General features: G+C 40.4%; 1 protein-coding gene across 4 annotated transcripts in view; it reads left to right on the forward strand.

Annotated features, from left to right (window-relative positions):
- The window catches only part of TP53BP1 (tumor protein p53 binding protein 1), a 1265047-nt gene that overhangs the window by 302493 nt on the left and 945357 nt on the right, over positions 1 to 17197 (forward strand). For all 4 annotated transcript variants that reach the window (XM_044077533.1, XM_044077532.1, XM_044077535.1 and 1 more), the window contains exon 7: positions 16813 to 16879. In XM_044077533.1, coding sequence (XP_043933468.1) covers positions 16813 to 16879 — 67 coding nt within the window. The remainder of the gene's footprint in view (positions 1 to 16812; positions 16880 to 17197) is intronic.

The raw sequence follows: 17197 nt of genomic DNA on the forward strand, positions 1-17197 counted from the left end.
GGACCCCTCCCTGATGGGGGGGGGGGGGGGCATTATCAGGGCAGAACTGTCCAGGGCACATGGCAACCAGATGAATGCCACTTGCACATAAATGTTCTAGAGATGAGAGCAGTGCTTTTAGCAGCCCTTCAAGACTCTCTTCCCTTGGGAACGATAGCAATCCAGACGGACAATATGTCTGTAGTGTGGTATATCAACAAACAAAGCGGAACCAGGTCCTATCCCCTATGTCGAGAAGCACTCAGACTGTGGCAATGGTTTCTTCTCAGCGTTTTCTGATAGCAACGCACATCCCGGAAGTCCAATCAAATCAAGGACAAGTTGAGCAGAGCTATCCTCATGCCTCACGACTGGTCTCTGAAAGATTCTGTTGTGAGAAAAATTTTTCTCAAGTGGGGTCAGCCTTGACCTTTTGCTACTCCCCAAAACAGCAAGTGCAGAGATTATTTTACCCTATTCCCGCTACCAGGCCAGCCCAGCAGAGACGCCTAGTCCAAGTTTGGCTCCGGGGACTTCTGTATGCATTTCCTCCCTTCCCACTAATTTCTCAAGTGATACAGAAAGCCATCGCTCAGAAGGCCTTTTTGATCCTCATTGCTCCTTACTGGCCTCGACAGGTTTGGTTCCCCTTTCTACATCAATTTCTGTTGGAGCAACCCTGGCATCTGGACCTAGTTCCAGATCTTTTGACCCATCAGTCGGGTCAGTTTCATCGCTCCCTAACTTCTCTGAACCTCACTGCTTGGTTCCCCCAGTTCCTACCTTAGCCAGGCTTCCTCAAATATCTCACACTGTTCGAGATATTTTAATAGCCTCACATAAATCTTCCACTCGAAAAATTTATCTTAGTAAGTGGAAACGTTTTGCCTATTGGGCTCAAGGAAGGGACTTAGATCCTTTCACTGCCCCCATCCATATGGTTCTTGATTTTCTAGCTGAACTCTTTCATGCAGGTTCATCTCCTTCTACTCTCAAAGTTCAATTGGCAGCTATATCTAACTTTCATGTGGGCATTTCAGAGTCTGCCATAATGTCCCACAAGCTTTGCAAAGCCTTTTTGAAGGGAGTTTTTCTACTCAGACCTCCTATAAGAAATCCTCCTCCTCCTTGGGACCTTATCTGAAACACACAGTCACTGTAGCCCAAAGGTCTTCTCCAGAAATAAATGAAGTCAAAGTGAGGATACAAACTGGAAGTCGACCACCACAATAAATGGATAAAATGTATTTATTGTGAACAGATAAGCGCTTTCACGTGTGCCAAGACACGCTTCTTCAGATCCTTACAACAAACATCTTCTCAAACCAAGTATATATACACATTTCTAAAGTGATCAATTAGCTTAATTAATCTAAACCTAACCATGTGATTAAAATCATTCAATTAAACAAACCAAGCACTGGCAAGTACTGTTGCTCATGTTGCAGAGTAGATGGAATAAATAAATAAATAAATGCAGAACCAACAAAGCTCAAACAGTTAAATGATGAACAAATCTCCTTAGTTGAAACAGAGGCAATTAATCATAAAACTATGTGTCCTAAGAACTCTTATTCAACCAGTCCTAATGACTGAAATAAATATATATGTTTTAAAAAACTCTATGTCCAATATATCCTAAGAGTATATAATGAATGTGCAAAACCGCTGAGGTAGAATACAATAGAAATAAAAATAAAAACTGAAACATCAGATGTTGTCAGGCAATGGCATAAAGTTACTGTCCTTTTAAAACTCCTTATCTATTATATGAATTATCAGTAAAAATGAAAACCTAGCTTATATGTAAGTCTAAAATTGTGTAAAAGTAAGAATATAAATATAAATACAGTGTAAATACAACAATATGAAATGTATGTACATATGTATATATGTCTGAGTAAATAAACATAAAAAGTGTATAAAAAGTATATGAAAATATAAATGTATGCATATTAGTAAAGCCATGTGTATGGCTCACTTAGTGATGCAGCAGTAACAAATAAACACATAAACACATTGAACTGGAAAAGGAACAAATATGATCAAATATCTGGAATAAATTAATTGCATGTGTTAAATAGAACTCATAAACAGACACAAGTTACAAGAGATAAACAATATATGAAAAACATAGAAACGGAAAAACTTGTTATAAAGCCTAGTATCTATAAAAATCTATACAAATACATGGCCATGTACTATCCAGATGTGTATATAAAAACTGTCAATCTAACAAAAGCGTAGCAGGCTAAAACCTCCTGACAGGATATACAAATTACATTATTCTTTCTTGTACTGACATTATGAGTATGTCAAGAAGAAACTGCTGATCCAAGTCTGTATATAGAATAAGAAATGTAATAATAAACAAGTGTAATCAAATAAATGTATCTGTATACACTACCACTAAAATCAGACATGGTTAAAAGAAAATCAGACATGGTTAAGAGAATTACTTTGCACTGCGTCCTTTCAACGGAGCCCTTACACTAACATATTGATTAAGTCCTGGCTCATAATGTGCTTTGAGTTTGAAAATCCAAGAGAGTTCCACTAGCTCTAAATCATTGAAATTGTCTCCATCTCTAGAATTAGGTAGAACTGTCTGTAGGATTCTAAATACAAACGAATGTGTTAGATTATTAGCAATGTGTTTAGCCAAAGCACTTTTGGTATCACATTTCCTGATATCTAAACATGTTCCAGTATCCTCTCCCTCAAGGTCCTAGTAGTCATTCCTACATAGAACACTGTACAACTCTGACATGTAGCTAAATATATAAGGTTCTTGCTTGCACATGTACCTTTGTGATGGGGTTCAAACCTGTAGTTCAACACTGGATGTTCAAACTCCTGGACTGTAGTAATCAATGTACATGCACTGCACTTGTTACAAGGAAAAGTACCTGACTTCACATCCTTGTTAATGCTTATATTCTTATTAACATTATTAGACTCTATACATAGGAGTCTACTGAGATTCTTACTGTTACGAAATGTGTATGAAGGTGTGGAGCCCACTATCATTGCTAACTGTTGATCAGTCAAGAGGATATGCCAATTGCTAAGAATAATATCTTTAATGTGATGGATGTCACTGGTGTATCTAAGATTGATTCTGACTCTGGAACTGTCAAAGGACTTCTTGCCACGAAAACCAAACGTTCTTATGTGATTGCCAACTAAAGCCGTCTCTTCATTGAATAGAACCTGATTCTTGACCTTCCTAATCTTTTCTTTGTCATAGCCTCTGTCCAAAAAACATTGCTCTAAAAAACTGCTCTGTTTATTGAGTTCAACACTGTTGTGACATAACCTCTTTATCCTGGTGAATTGGCTCTTCATTATGCTATCGAATACGTATCTGGGATGCATACTACTAAACTGGAGTAGGGTGTTCCTCCAACATTCCTTTCTGAAAATAGTTGTCTCGATCTTATGATTCATGTTCTTATATAATCTCGCATCTAAGAAATCTATACTCTGTAGGTCATGACATATCGTAAAACTCAGAAAGTCAGTAGTAGATTCTAACTGTTCTATAAAGACTAGAAGCTCAGATATGCTCCCATGCCAAAATAAAAGAACATAATCAACAAAGCGTTTATATACCTTAATTTAGTTCTCAGTTCTTTGATTCTCCCCCCTTTCGAACCTGCAGCCTCCTGTTCCTTAAAATTGCTATCATGGAAGACTCTCTTTCTGGTAGCTATTACTTCAGCTAGAAGAGTTTCAGAACTTCATGCACTCAGCTGTCGACCACCATATTTGTTGTTCCATAAACACAGGGTATCCTTACGAACCAACCCGTCCTTTTTACCTAAAGTAGCCTCTGCGTCAAACCTAAATCAAAACATTGACCTCCCTGTGTTTTTTTCCAGAATTTTCTAATAGGTCTGAACAAAAATTGCATTGGTTAGATGTTCATCGTCAGTTAAGGTACTATTTGGATAGGACCAAACAATTCAGAAAAACTGACCAGCTGTTTGTCTCTTATGCGGAAGGCAGAATGGGACTTTCTGTTTCCAAGGTATCACTATCTAGATGGCTAACATCTCTGATTTCAATTGTTTATGAAATTAGACACCAAAAGCTGCCTAACAAACCTAAGGCCCCCACTCCACCAGAGCTTTGGCTACTTCTATAGCCTTCCAAGACAGACTGCCTATTGACACCATTTGTGCAGCGGCTACTTGGGCTACTCCTCACACTTTCATTTCACATTATAAGTTGGATTTAGCTTCTAGGCATAGAGCTAACTTTGGTACCACTGTTCTCAAGAGTCTGTTCCAGGCCACCCGGGACAAGGTGCTAGGTCCCATCAGCAAGAATGAGTGATTTAGACAACTTAACATATAGAAGTTATGTTCTTACCATAACGCTCCATGTTAGTTGTCTTCTTCTCTCTTCTTTCTTGCCCCACCCTCCTTCCCCTGGCCTGGACAGACCTAGAGGAGTTTGATTGTGTCCTCTCTTTCTACCACCTCTTTGCTATAGGAATATGCTCTGCGGTGCATATTTTCCTGGATCAGGCTCTAGGTCACCTTTCCTCTTTCCTTTGTTTATAGAGGTGGACTCTCTTTCCAGTATTTCTGGTTATATTTTTAGCTGGGCCTAGCTCACAAACGAGATCTGAGGTAATTCACGCTAGCATTGTGGGATATAGGCAGCCTCGAGGTGGAACCAACTCTCGAGCTTTTAGAGAGCCGAGGTCGGCTCCGAACCCATCCAGCAAGAAAGAAGGCGAGAAGAAGACAACTAACATGGAACGTTATGGTAAGAACATAACTTCTATTTTTTTATCCTCAGTTTTGTGATTCTGGTGAAGAGAATGGCTTCTGGCAGTCACTTTGAAGGATTCTCTTTTTCTGAAACTATGTCCATAATGAATTAGTTGTTTCAGTGGGAACATAATGACATTCCACTGTAACTTGCCTGACAGCCAGTCTGCTGCCCCCCAAAAACCAGATAGGTTTTATAAAGCTCCTCTGTTGTTAGAGCTTTTGTATGCTAATCGTCAATTGTATAAAGTTTGTTAGAGCTTTTATGTACTAATCTTAGATCAAACCCAGCAGTTATTTGTCTGGTGAACCCTGCTGCAGGTAAACATCTAGTTAATACTAGTCCCTCCCATTCTGACAAGGATGGGAAAGCTTTTTATAGATTTGGTAAAAAGTGTTTTTTTCTGCAACACTTATTTTTAGAACTATCAGCTGTATAGCTTGTATGTTAGTTTGTGCTTGTCTCTTTTGAGAACATTGAGGAATATTGTGGCATCTCTTTCCTCTTCTGAGGAAAAAACATCTTTGTGTAATCTATATATAACCAAAAATACACCGAGGTACCACACAATAGCATCTTTATTACACAAAAAATAAGAACAGTGGTGAGCGCTTTCGCAAAACTAATTGCTTCATCAGTCTTTGTGTAATCTGTTTTTGTGTCTCACTGTTTGAAATGTGCCTTTGATTCTGCTGATGCCACTTCTAGGGCTGCTGCCACTGGAACTGTTAAACAGGAGATTTGCTTGGTTACATATTCAAAGCCTTCCTGAGGATGTTAAAGATGAGATTTTGAATTTTCCGTTAGACAAAAGTTAATTTTTGGACCATCTGCTGCAGAGGTCCTTAAAAAGTGTCATGAGAGAGGTACGCTTATACAAGGAATTTCATAGATTTTTCAGCTTTCCCTCTTCAAGTTTGGCAAGGGGCTTAATGCTACCTCTAAAACCTTTTACAAAAAGCAAGATAAGCAAATGCTTTGAGCTGTTGGTAAGCAAACTTTTAAAAAGCAATAGCACGGAAGTTCCAGAAAGAAAGGAAGACCCCCCCCCCCCAAACAAATTATATTCTGGTAAGTCTAAATGGCTTATTTACAAGACTCTCTTCCTTTTTCCTGCCCTGGCACACCTTTAATTCTTCCATAAAGTCTAAACCTCCATTTCTGTCTTTGGTGACAGTTTCAGACAGGTGGGTTCTAAAAGTAATTCATAAAGATTACAGATAACAGTGGAATGTCTCCCTTCTTTTCAAAGGATCCCCCTCATCCACCGGATCAAACTCTTTTTCTTCCTATTTGAATGATCATTGTGGCAGTAGCAGCTCCCTCTCTGCATCCCCACTATTTTTGGATGTTTTTGTTGCCAGGAAGAGAATCTCCAACTTTTCCTAGTATTCTCCTTTTCAAGAATGTGTCTGGTGCCAAAGAAAGAAGATTCATGGAGACCGGTTATGGATCTTTCCTTCCTGAACCATGCTGTGATTGTGCCCAAGTTTAAAATGTTCTCTTCATAACTTATTTACCTCTTTCCCTTTTGAGTTTTGTGGTGACCTTAGATTTAAAAGATACATATCATCAAATTCCTGTTGATACAGACTCCAGATAATTTTGAAGTTTTCTATGTGTGGTTCATCGCCTGTGTAAGGAAGAACAAGACAAGCACTGTGATGCTTCAGGAAGTGCATCTAAATAGAGGAAAAACACCAGAGTTTAGCTGAAATGTTTGGTAGGAGCAGTGTATTGGCACAATCAAAGGGTTAGAAATACTGAAGTAATCATGCCAGTGAATAATGTTCCCCTTGTAATAAAGGAGGATAATAAAAAGACAAATACAGAAGGTGTGTCATGAGAAGAGGCAGTTGGAAGGGGAAGAAGATAACACTGGTACCTTTGTGCCTTGCTCTAAACACACCATAGAGTGAGATTAAAAAATAATGATGGAAATTGTAGGTTTCCAGTGGGGGATTCTAATCCTGGGAGGCGGTTGGAATGTATTTTCTGAAAGTCCAGGTGTAATAGCAGGGCCGACAAACAAATTAGTAATGAGGAGAGTGTGCTGAAAACCTATCTTACAATTTTTGGTTTAGATGATTATTATAAGGGTAAGAAGTAAGCTGCAATTTAAATTTCATTCCGCTAGGCATGACTACTAGGAAAGGCTGGGCAGGTGATGCATAACTTTAGAACATTTGTAGAGTTGACAGCATTTTGCACTTTGACTCTGGTGGTTGAGGTAGTTACACACTGGGTTTTTGGGGGAGAGATGCATTAGCATTTCTTGGCCTACTTGTAAAAAAGATGGTTTCAGAGATTGGGATCTTGAGTAGTTAGTGTCATTTGGAAGCCTTTGGTATTATAGGAGATAATTTTAGAATACAGATTGGACAAATTAAAACAAGATTGTAGAAGGTTGGTTATATGGAAAAAAACAAAATAAATGGGCAGAGAACAGCAGGAGATACTCTTGGGGATAAAAAAAGATGATGAATATTCTGAGATCCAAAAAATAATTCTGGAGAATAAAGCAGAACTGACTGGCAACTTTGAAGTAAGGGAACGTGTGAATAATATTAATGTTTTTAGGGTCTGTCCCTGCATATTTCAAAAACACACCCAGGTCCCAGAAGTAATTGCTAGCACAACAGCTAAGGCAGCAAAAACTAGAAGTGGATGTTTTCAAGATTAGAAACATAAATGGAGCCACGATAGCCAGGCATGCTAGGAAAATTTAAAAAGTCTTTAGACTATACTGTGAGAATATTTCTGATGTTCATTGTGTTTCACTGTTGCAGTCATTACTCTCGGGGTTATCCTGCTGGCAGGCTACCCGCAGTCGGCACAAATTCCAAGGTCTAGGTCCGGCGTCGGTTGCTGTCGCCTCTTCCCTGACATTAGTGCGCCAGGGGTATAAAAGATGCAGCCGATGCCATTTTCTTTTGTCTTTCTTGCCGCGCGGTGCCCGAAGCAAAAGCAGTTCGCAAGTGCCAGTCGGCTGACTCCTGAGATTTTCAAATCTGAATTTCAGATCCGAAGTCTTCATTAAAGCTAAGTACCCCATTGGGGAAACTTTTTTCTTGCTCCAGACCGATGTCAGAAAAAGTTATCAATTGTATTTCTTGTGGGAAGCAAATACCTCATAAGGATTTTCACTCTTACTTTATTCCTTGCCTAGGCCCTGATCACAACGTTGCTAGTTGTCGGTTTTGTGCCAGATTTAACCAACACACTGTCAAGTGTCTGTTTGATTTTGCATTTCATTACTTTGGCCGAAGATTTAACTATATAATGCCGTCGGATCAGCCGACAACCACAGTTTACAAAAAACGCAAGGACAAGGAAAAGGATAGGCATCTGAGGTCCAAAACCGACGATGAAGCCTCTTCTAGGCCAGTCGCCGGTTCTCAGTGAGGCGCTTTCGCAGCCCCTGGTGCCCGCTACCTCAGAGCCACAGGCCACTTCCGACTCCCACGTGGAGCCGACTGGGCCTCTGGATACTCAAGGTATTGGACACTCTGAAATCATTCCGTCAGATGGGTCTGGAGCTGCTGAGCAGGCATCGGCTTCTGAGGGTGTCTTCAGACCTACACAACTATATATTAAGCCATCCTCAGCTTCAAAGACAAAGACTAAAGCAGCATTAAAGACAAACAAACAAGTACAGCATTCTCCTACTCAGACTACCATGCCTAAAAAACAGATGCTGAAAATGGCCGAAGACCTAATTACTTTGATCAGGGGTTCCCATCCCCCTCCTGATAAGAGGCCTAGGCAAGAGACAGAGTATAAGAGACAGAGTATGATTCTTCTGATCAGGTTTCTATTTCCTCTGATTCCTCTTCTGAACAAGATTACTCTATGCTTCTCTATGAGGATTCTGATGCTGAAGAATCCATTCCTTCAGCCTCTCCTCCTGAAGATTATTCTTTTGGGGAAACCCTGCATACCATGAGGGAACATTTCCACTGGGAGAGCCAAGATTATTCTGATTATAAGAAAAGGCTCAGAGAATTTCTGCTACTTGCTCAGCACAGACCCCTTGCTCTTCCACCTGTTCTAGACATTGTGGACAATGTATTCTCAGAGTCCGGCATGTCCCCAGACTCTCTACCCCCTGCACCTGCTAAGCCAGACAGGTACTACAGGGTCCCGGATTCTCATAAATTCCTGTATAAAAATCCCGCTGCTGACCCAGAAACTATATCACAAGGTCCCAAGGGGGGTTAAAGCTTCCACTGCAAAAAACCCTGTCCCCTCTGATAGGGATTCCAGGGCTCTAGACAGATGGGGGAAAAAAGTATGCACTTCTGCTACCCTGGCTGTAAGGGCCTTAAATTGTCAGTTTCATATGCTTAAATATCAGCAATATTTAATGTCACTGCTTAAACAGAAAATGTTGACAAATACTGAATGTTCAGAGAACAAGGAATTGCAGGATTTATTGCATGCAGCTGAACAAGTGGGAAAGCATACTTTGCAATGTGGTTATGATTCACTGGAGGCCTCCTGCAGGGCCGCTGTTACAGGTTCTGTTGTTAGAAGGCATGCTTAGTTAAAGGAACAAAATCTGCCTGATCATGTTAAAGCAAAATTATTAGATGCACCATTACAGCATGATAGTTTGGTACTAAAGCAGAAGAGGTGTTGAAGAAAATGGAGAATAAAGCAAAATCCATGCAGACAGTCAATGATTGCTTACAGGTACAGCCACCCAGATTTAGCAGAAACTGGCCTTATAAAAATTGGTCCTTTCCAGTGTCAGACAGACCACAAAGAGGCAGATACAGGCATGCCAGAGGCAGAGGTCAGTCCCAAGGCTCATACAGGCCTAAACAATGGTGTGCTCCTACCTCCAAAAGTGGAGAAGACAAATCACAACCTTACAGGAAACAGTCCCAATGACTTTCCTCTACCAGATCCAAGCACTTTTCTTTTGGCAGCCCCCTTAGAGGGAAAACTAGCACTTCTTTCATCAAATTGGCAAAGGATTACCCAAGACAAATGGGTCCTGAACATAGTGTCCCAAGGCTACAGGTTCCATTTCCACACTCTACCAAGGTCAAAAGGTATGCCAGACCTGCCACACAATCAATAGGCAGAGGCACAAAAACAAATTACAACCCTCATGGACATGAGGGCCATTCAGCAAGTACTGCAACAAGAGCAGGGGCAAGGATTTTACTCCAGACCTTTCCTAGTACCCAGAAAGGACAAAACCTGGAGACCAATACTGGACCTGCCTATACTAAATACATTTCTGGAAGTTCCAAAATTCAAGATGTTGACTCTACAGCAGCTACTGCCCATGCTGGGCAAGAAGGCTTGGCTCGTAATTTTGGACCTAAAAGAGGCATACCTGCATGTCCCAATCAGACAAGCTTGCAGAAGATACCTCAGATTCATAGCTGGCTCAATGCATTACCAATTCTCTGCACTGCCCTTTGGCTTATCTACTGCGCCCTGGGTCTTCACAAAATGCCTGGCACCAGTAATTGCGTTTTGCAGACAAAAAGCAATTCAAATATATCCCTACTTGGACGCCTGCCTAATTCAAGCAGAGAACAAAGACATTCTTCTAAAGCATCTGGCGTTTGTAAAAATATTACCAATTGGCCTAGGGTACACAGTAAACGAAAAGAAATCAAAACTAGTGCCCTCTCAAGAGATGATATTCCTGGGTGCAAGCCTAAATACAACTGCCCAGATGGCTTATCTCATGCCAGACAAACAAAAGCAACTGGCTACTTACTTCAAGAATTTGGCAACAAAACCCCACTTATCTGCAAGGAAAATACTGCAGGCCTTGGGTTTCATGGCATCCTGCATACTACTAATTCCATATGCCAGACTGCATATGAGGAAACTACAATGGTATCTAAAAAGTGTTTGTACTCAGCGTTGCCACAGCCTGGAGACAGTAATTTCATTCATCCCCTACCTGCAACAGGAGTTTCAATGGTGGGCAGAAGCCTGTCACCACAACAAGGGTATGCCATTCAGTTTACCCACAGCCAGACAGACACCGTCATCGGATGCATCAGATTACGCCTGGGGAGCCCATATGGCAGGAAAATGTATTCAGGGCACATGGCCTGCAAACCAGATGCATCTTCACATCAATCAAAAAGAGATGCTAGCTGTACAAAATGCCCTGACAGCTTTCAAGGACCTGCTTCATCCAGGATAACTACTGATAAAGACAGACAACACTACGGTTATGTGGTACATAAACAAGCAGGGAGGTACACATTCCTACCCCCTCTGCAGACAAGCAATGACCTTATGGGACACAGCATTGGCTTTTCAAGTTCACCTGCAAGCACAATTCCTGCCAGGAAAAACAAATACTCTGGCAGATGAACTAAGCAGAAACTTCATGGATCCCCATGAATGGAAACCGGATCCACAAATCTTCAGCATGATAATAAGGAAATGGGGATGCCCAGACATAGATCTATTTGCCTCCCCTCACAACTGCCAATTGCAGAGATTTTGCACAAGGATTTATCACAAGCAAGCATGGAAAGTGGACGCCCTATCCTTCAGCTGGAAAAATCTAACAGTATATGCTTTTTCCCCCACTGCCTCTCCTTCCCAGGGTACTCCTAAAGGTCAGACGAGGGAAGCCAAACACGATACTGATTGCAGCAGACTGGCCACGCCAGCACTGGTACCCAATCCTAAAGAGCTTGTCTCGGTCCAGCATGGATACTGCCTCAAACTTCTCACTTGCTGACCTAACAAAACAATCAGATCCTGCACAGCCAACTCGGGACCTCTAGCGGCATGGCGGATAATGTAGCCATTCAGAACACTCCTCTTTCAAAAGCTGTTATGGATGTTATCTTGGAGGCCAGGAAGCCCAGTACCAGAAAATCTTATGCAGAAAAATGGAAGAGATTCTGTGCTTGGAACCAGGAACAAGGCATTGACACGTGTGCACCAAATATCCGTCAGATTTTACAATACTTAACTGAGATGCTAAACAAAGGCCTTTCTTTCTCATCTATTAAGATTCATGCCTCTGCCATTTCAGCCTACTACAATATGGAACCACCTATCTTTTCTCATCCTTTAATAAGGCAGTACCTCAGAGGGGCTAAAAACATTAGGCCTCCAAGGAGAGCACCAATTCCGGCCTGGGACCTCAATTATGTTTTGGAAAAACTCACACTGCCTCCTTTCGAGCCAGCATCAACAGCAGATATAAAATTCTTATCCTGGAAAACAGCTCTGCTCCTAGCAATAACTTCTGTAAGGTGAGTCTCGGGGTTACAAGCACTCATGGCTATATAACCTTTCATAATTTTTCATCCAGACAGGGTTTCTCTGAGGACAAACCCTACATTTATACCTAAGGTGGTGTCCAGTGTGGCCCTCAACCAAACCATTCACTTGCCCACCTTTTATCCTAATCCACAGAACAAGGGTGAGAAAATTCTGCATTCTTTGGACATGCACAGGCAGTTACAATTCTACTTGGACAGAACTAAAGCTTTCAGAAAGACTGAGCAACTTTTAGTGTCATATGCTGCATGATCACAAGGAAAGGCTATCGCAGAACAGACTATTTCTAAATGGATAGGCCATTGCATCCTTTTCTGCTATCTTCAACATGGCAAATCAGTGCCCATTCCACCAGAGCAGCAGCCACTTTAGCAGCCTTCCTCAGAGGAGTACCAACCAAAGATATCTTAGAGGCTGCAACTTGGTGTTCAGTGCACACCTTCACAAAGCACTGCCACCTACCACTTTACTCTAAGTCCAGAGCAGGCTTTGCCACTGCAGTTCTGCAGGGCCTCATAGCCTCTCCTAATCCTATTTAGCCCAGCCACCCTTCCTCAGCTTTGGGATTCAACCCAAGAGTAATGACTGTAACAGTGAAACACAATGAACATAGTGCAGTTGTGTACCTATCATAAATGTAGATGTTCGAGTGTATTCACTGTTGCAGTCCAGGTTACCCATCCAGGTTACCCACCCACCATCCCCCTTTTCTTTGCTGGGACTTTTCTGCACTTCTCTATCCTATACAACCTATTTGGTGTATTTGCTTGTAGAGGAAGGACATGTTATTATTGTGCATGCATTTTTATTGGCATATTTTTTCAGCCTTCCAATTTGGGGGCACCTGACATCTGGGGCAAGAAAAACTGAAGAAAATGGCGTTGGCTGCATCTTTTATACCCCTGGCACACTGTCAGGCAAGAGGCGACAGTAACCGACGCCGGACCTAGACTTCGGAATTCGTGCCGACTGCGGGCAGCCTGCCAGCAGGATAACCCCGAGAGTAATGACTGCAACAGTGAATACACTCAAACATCTACATTTATGGTAGGTACACAACTGTACTTTTTCTGACATCTCTTTATCTGTAAAGAAAAGATTTGGGATGATTTAGAGTGTCCCACGCTCTTTGTGGAAGAAAGTAATAAGATAAATGCTCCTATATCCATAGAAGAATTATAATCTCAATTGAAAAAAAAAACACAAGTTGGGAAGAACATCAGGAGATGCTGGTTCAGAAGGAAAGAAGAAGGCAACAAGTGAATTAAAATTTGGTACAGAAACTATGTAGTGATATTTGGGGGGCAGGATTCCTTCACCCTGGAAAAGAGCATTAGTTATGGTGGTACCTGAAAAAGGGAAGGTTTCAACTTTTTGCATACAATCACCATTATTATAAGGTTTTTCTTTGCTGTAGCAGCGAATAGATTGGTGAAAGTATTACCTAGACTGGTTAGTTTGGAGCTGTGTGGGTTGGTTGATGGGAGCCAGATGTTTGATCGTATAAAGAACTAGGAGCACTTTACTCTTTGTGAGTTGGGAAGCAGAAAAAATAATTTGATCGAGTTATTTGGCTTATATTTGGAAAATATAAAAATGTATGGACTTCCTGAGAAGTTAAGTAAACTAATAATGGGGCTTTATAAGGATACTGCAGAAAAATAAAATTACATAGACAGCTGTCATCGGAGTTTGATTTAGAATGCGGGATGTGGCAGGCATTGCTCACTGTTGCCACTTCATTTTGCCGTTTGTCTGTAGTCCTTATGTTAACAATAAAACGATTGCAAATTTAAATGGCAGGGTCAAAGGTTAAGGTAGTATTATGTGCATTGGATGTTCTGGTTTATTTAACCAACCTAGACTATGATTGCTGTCTTTAATTTCCATGTTAAGGAAATTCCGAGACATCTGCAACTTCAGTGCACAAAAATAAATGCCTTAACCTTAAACTGTTTGATCTAGTCCAGTAATACCCCTATGTATGGTGACATGAAAGGATGAAGTGTTTAAGAATATGCTTGTAAAAGGTGTGAAACAAGCAGCTAAGTTAAACTGGCAATAAATTAAAAATGAAATAATTAAATTGTTGAGGGGTTGGCAGACATTAGTTTTGGAACTGGGTAGTAAAGTGCAAGCTATAAATTTACAAGCATTGTGGTCCTTTGCTTGACCTGTAGTGTTAACATATTTCATATGCTGGGAGTATGTTGAGTAAGGAGTTATGGGTTGCTTGTGGAAGTAAAGTGTAGAGAAGGAGGGGGAGGTAAAGAACTAGAGATACCAGAAATAGTAAAATGTTTGATTGAAGCTAGAACAGAATAAGCACATAGAAAAAAAAACTGTTAAGTAGAATGTATACAAGATAGAGGGGTGAGTGATCATCTTAAAGAAGATTGAGGGGAGAAATTAAACAGCTGCAGAAACATAGTGGAAGATCATCTGTCCAGAATTTTTGCATGAGAATGCATGCAAAGGTATTTTTGTACTCTAAGTAAGGCTCATAGGATGTTTTGACAGACAGACCCTCAATGTTGGGATGGTGGAGTGTAAAATATTGGTAGTTTGGAACTGGAACAGTTTATTCTGGGACTTTGCTAAATTATACCAGCTAAAGGTAGCAATACAAGATGAACTAAAACAACTTTTGGGGTTGGGAGGAACATATAACATCAAGTGAACACTTGTTCTTCACAATTTGGATGTCTAGATACGATAAGGCCTTAATGGAAAATTCAAAGATTACCACTCGAGCGATCACCAGAAAAATGGAAATCCTGCAAGATACAGACAATGGAAGGTGTAATGAACAGTACGAATTCCTGCATGGCATTAGAGATGCAAACAGAAGACAAATATCTTCATGGGTGGTGCAGTGGTACAGTGGTTGTCACCTCGCAGCAAGAGGCTCTCCAGTTCGATTCTCGGCTGGGGTGCCTTTTCTGTGGAGTCTACATGTTCTCCCTGCATTTGTGTGGGTTTCCTCTGGGTACTCCAGTTAATTCCCACTTTCTAAAAACCTGCATCTGGAGTGTCTCTCCTCGGGCCTCTGCTGAAAATAGGCTATGTCCTAGTCGGACGTTCCCTGTCAGCAAATGTTAAATAAATAAATCAAAGGAAATCATGGCTGATGAAGAGTCAGTTCACACACACAGAGTGTAACAGAATTAGACTTGAGTTAACTTGAAGTAATGGGCTTGGTCAAAGCTTTGACCTACATTTATAAATATTGATACCTAAATGATGTAGAATTTTATTTGTATGAAATGGAAGGAATTTAGGAACTATTATGATTTTTATTTTTTGTGAAAAAGAGATTTCAGTTTGGTATTCTCAGATTTCATTTTTCTTTTGCTTGTTAATGTTGTTGATAGGATTTTACTGTTTACTGTGGGGCTTTTTGTTTTCTCTCTTGTTATGGGTGTGTGCATTATTAGTTTATAATTATTAATAAATAAAAGTGCTTAATAAAAAAGGGGAACTTAACCCATTTTGTTAGTTTAGCAAAGAGAACACATTTGTTTGAAGCAAGTGGTCCAGTTTGTAAATAAAAAAAAAAACAACTTTCTCTTTGCAATTTTAATTTTTTCTCCTTTTGTGTTTTATACCTGTAACTTCCTCTCTTTCTAGCACCCAGGCTACTAGTTTGTACCTAGCTTCTTGATGTCCATGAAAGAAGCTCTACTCATGTAGCATCAGGCTAGCCATTATTACTGAAGCTGTATCATACTAAATTGCTGTAGCTGTTGATTTTGCTGCATTATTGCAGTTTTTACAATTTTTGCGTAGCAGTGTAGGATACAACCACTTTTGAGCTTTGCCATGAGACTGTGGGTTTGATTCCTTTGGGGCTCACTTGCATACTGTAGAACTCTGATCAAGTGAATTAAACAGATCTGGGCTCGACACTGAAAAAAGGTAGTTTCTTACTGTCACAAAAAATGTTCATGGTATTTCTGACTTACTTTTTAGTTTTGTCTGTAGTCTTTGAAAAGCAGATTTTGTGTCACCGTGGCACAAATTGGGAATCATCTTTTCCTCTACTACAAACAGGTAGTGGGAGACACGGTTTACTACTCGATTGCTGTGTACTCCGCTTTTAGTTGGCTGTTTTCTATCTAGCAGATCTGAGTCTGTGATCTCCTTGTCACCAGTTCTTGTCTGTTGTGTTACAAACATTTGTGACATCATCATTAAAATGTTTGTTTCACTGGGGCTGTGGTAACTTTTATCACCAAATCCTAAGTGTAGCCTGGCTCTGTGGAACTTCAGAAGTCTTTAGATGATCTGAGATTAATTAGCGGCTCAGGTGCTGGAGGAGCTGGGTGGAGGGATGTGGAAGGGAATGAACAGCAAATTTTAGCTTGCCCATTTTGGAGTGGAGGCATACGATTCTGCCTGTGATCAAGGCACTCCCCTATAAAGACTGAAGGAAGGTACTGCAATCACAACACGGTTAAGTATCACTCTAACAGAGGGGGTAGAGCTTAGCACTCTGTGTGGTGATACATGCAATGTCATAGTTCTAAGAGGGATATGGCAGGATTCTGCCACTCCCATAAGAGGGGGGGTGAATGAATCCATAAGGTAGGAAGAGGATGGAGATCACTAGTGGATGTAGGGTTCCCTTAAAAGAAAAAAGTGCATCTATGAAAAAATATTCAAGATTTAGTCCTGTTGAGCAATGCTTATTTCCTCCTGTACATAGAACTCATGATGCTATAATCTTACTTTGTTGCTTACCACTTTTCTCTTGTTATTCCACAGAAGAAACTGTGCATTTAGCCTCAACAGAGTCTACTTCAAGAACTAGACAAGATGAAAGTTTAGAAAGGTAACAAGTTCATTCATATGAAAATGGTCCTTTGACATGTTTACATTAGGATTTCATAGACATTTCCTGCATTGGAATGTCCATTGTTTGTAGTACAATATTCAGTCCTTCAAATATATTTGACATTGTTTGGATTTTCTTGTTGCTCGTTTTGTTCCATAGTGTTACTGTTGCAGTGACTTTATGTATGGCATTTATGAAACTGTCAAGATTGACTGCTGCACATATTGTCTTTGGTTCAATGAAGTCTGAAAAAAATGTATTTTAAATTGTTTTATGTGTGTGTGTGTTTTTGTTTTTTTTTTTAAAAATTTCTTT

Source organism: Protopterus annectens, chromosome 7.part0 (genome assembly GCF_019279795.1).
Source record: "Protopterus annectens isolate FY-2018-M chromosome 7.part0, PAN1.0, whole genome shotgun sequence".
In the NCBI taxonomy this organism is placed as follows: domain Eukaryota; kingdom Metazoa; phylum Chordata; order Ceratodontiformes; family Protopteridae; genus Protopterus; species Protopterus annectens.